Source organism: Pteropus medius, unplaced genomic scaffold, assembly GCF_902729225.1.
Source record: "Pteropus medius unplaced genomic scaffold, Ma_sr-lr_union100, whole genome shotgun sequence".
Lineage (NCBI taxonomy): Eukaryota > Metazoa > Chordata > Mammalia > Chiroptera > Pteropodidae > Pteropus > Pteropus medius.
In genome coordinates this window covers 9,257-12,246 of record NW_024350104.1, presented here as the reverse complement: position 1 = coordinate 12,246, position 2,990 = coordinate 9,257, and the positions used below count along the sequence as shown (strand labels likewise).

Sequence of the window (2,990 nt, the reverse complement as noted above, 5' to 3'; positions counted from 1 at the left end):
TCTATATCAAATTCTCATTCTGGTTATTAAAAGGACTGTAATTATACTGGGTGGAATGATGTGGTAATTCACTACTGGGCTCCAATTCAATCAGGAAGTATAATAAATCATGGGAATCATTCAGCAGTAGAGCCGGAAGGACTTTCTGTGGTGTATATAATGATAAATTTGCACAATGTTAGACAAATGTTTTAGAAATATTAAATTAGCAACTGTTTGTAAGAAGAGTACAAAAAAAATAAAAAAACCTGAAAAATATATAGTATGTCTATAACTTACAAAGTACGGGTAGCCAAAGAGATCCTCCTTAAAAAAAAAATTGCTAAGAAAATGGATGATATTAATTCTATGTAAACTAGAATAGTTTAAAGATAAAACACAAACATTCTCTCTACTCACCAATAGTATTATTTATTAAAAATACTCATATGGTTCAAAATATATTCCAATTAATGTTCATTCTTTATAAATATGATCGTCATAGCACCCCTTAATATAAACATTATAAATATTCACATTTCCAAAGTAGAAAATAAGGCTTGGAGTAGTTAGTAATTGCCTATGATCACACAGCCAAAGTCACATTTGGCAGGTGTTTGAGTTATGTCTTTGCACTGGCCTCTGTGCCTCCTCTCAGGCAAGCTGGTCTATGCTGCGTCCCTCAGTGACGTACCTCGTTTTTAGTGACGAAGTGAGAAAAAGGTATTTTGGTGAGTATCTACTTCCACTAGAATTTACCATTATTAGAATAAGTATTACTTAATGGACTCTTGACTGTTCACTTCTCAATGTCTTCTGTTTACCTGGAATTGAACTAATCCTGTCTTATTTCCACTAGTCTGTGCTTAGCTTTACACTTTGAAAGAGAATATTTAGGAGCATTCTAGTGTGATCTGATGACTTCCATTGAAAGTACGGCTGAAATGATATTGTCTTCCCAGGTATTTATGAGTCTTTTCAAGGTCTTCATGCAATTATGAAGGATGATCCACATTACACATTTAAGGTGGCATGTTGCTAAATCTTGATTATATGTCTTTAGAACACTCCCAAGCTTTTATGGTGAAAATTATGATGTCCATTAGCTGTGCATTTTTCATTAAAAATATATCAAGTGATAAATAAATCTTAATATTTCTAGTCTGAAAATAAAAATGATGGTCAGGGAAACAGTTTTCCATGCTTAGACAGATTTGTAGATGTAGTTATCTGGGAATGAAGCTCTTGATATTTACATGGCAGTGTCTCTGCCATTTCTAACATGTTGTATTCTCTGTAGTGAATACATCCATCATGTCACAGGAGAATCAGACCTTCAGCTCCGACTTCATCCTTCTGGGAATCTTTGGTCACAGCCCCACCCACACCTTCCTCTTCTCTCTGGTCTTGGGCATCTTCTCAGTGGCCTTCGTGGGAAACATGGCCATGGTCCTCCTCATCTGCCTGGACGCCCGGCTCCACACCCCCATGTATTTCCTCCTCAGCCAACTGTCCCTCATGGACCTCATGCTCATCTGTACCATTGTGCCCAAGACAGCCTTCAACTACTTGTCTGGCAGCAAGTCCATATCTGTGGCCGGTTGTGTGGCTCAGATATTCTTCTACATGTCCCTGCTTGGAGCTGAATGTTTCCTTTTGGCTGTCATGGCCTATGACCGTTATGTGGCTATATGCCACCCTTTACGATACTCAGGTCTCATGAGCCAGAAAATATGCTGTTTCATGGCTGCTTCTTCCTGGATTCTTGGTTCCACTGATGGTATAATTGAAGTTGCAGTGGTATTGTCCTTTTCATATTGTGCCCGGGAAATACCTAGTTTTTTCTGTGACGTCCCTGCCCTACTCACTCTCTCATGCACTAGCACCATGCTATTTGAAATAATGATGTTTATCTGCTGTGTTGTCATGCTTCTGCTCCCTATAGCAGTCATCATAGCTTCCTATGCTCGTGTTATTCTGGCCATCATTCGCATGGGGTCTGCAGAAGGTCGCCGCAAAGCTTTCACCACCTGCTCCTCCCACCTTATGGTGGTAGGAATGTACTTTGGAGCTGGCATGTTCATATATATGAGGCCTGTTTCTGACCACTCCCCCACCCAGGACAAGATGGTATCCACCTTCTACACCATCCTCACTCCCATGCTGAACCCCCTCATTTATAGCCTTCGCAACAAGGAAGTGACCAGAGCATTCATGAAGGTTTTGGGGAAGGACAAGCATACAGAATAACTTGCTTAAGTATCTTTATTATTTGCTTTTTTCCCCCTACTTTTGTTGCTCTTTCTTAAATTTATGTATTATTCCATTTATTCAGTACCTAACATTTATCCATCATTGTAGCAACAAAAAAAGATTTAGAAACAAAAAACTATTTGCATTCTTTTGTTTAAGTATTTCATATTTTTATTATGGTAAACATAAGATATGACTGTAAGTAAAGTTTGCTCAGTAAAATGCACAGTTTTATATATTTTTAAAATCAACGTTAGTTACAAATGAGGAGTGTTTACCTGTCATAATACCCTGTTGATTGATTGTACTTTTAAAACTTAATTTGTCTTTTAACATGTTATAGGTTTAACCTTGACAAAGGAAAAGAATTTTCCTATGTTCAATATCATAACTCGAATTGATAATTTTCTAAATGCATGACCAAGATAATTTCATACAAAATTATAAATATGAATTTAAGATCATTTCGAAAATGAATTTAACATAACCAGATGGAGGAGAGAGAGTCTCTAGGACAAGTTGTACTCTAGCATATTGAACTTTAGTTGTATTGGAATGTCTTCTTCTTTAGGATACTGGATGATTGGGGAGTTTCCATTTATTTCATTCCCCTAGAGACTTCAACCTTACAAATAGGAGACTAAAATGTGAATATGAATCTTTCAGTTCTGGATTCACCACACTTAGACATTTTAACCCTTATGTGAGTAATGAACTGCAATTGTATGAATCATGATTAATTTTTAATCGAGAAGTCT

General features: G+C 36.9%; 1 protein-coding gene across 1 annotated transcript; it reads left to right on the top strand.

Annotated features, from left to right (window-relative positions):
- Nucleotides 1-1,293: 1,293 nt before the first annotated feature.
- On the top strand, nucleotides 1,294-2,229 carry LOC120583088 (olfactory receptor 2M3-like). Its single transcript, XM_039838416.1, has one exon. It carries the CDS (start codon nucleotides 1,294-1,296, stop codon nucleotides 2,227-2,229), a length of 936 nt encoding a protein of 311 aa, XP_039694350.1.
- The last annotated feature ends 761 nt before the right edge of the window (nucleotides 2,230-2,990 follow it).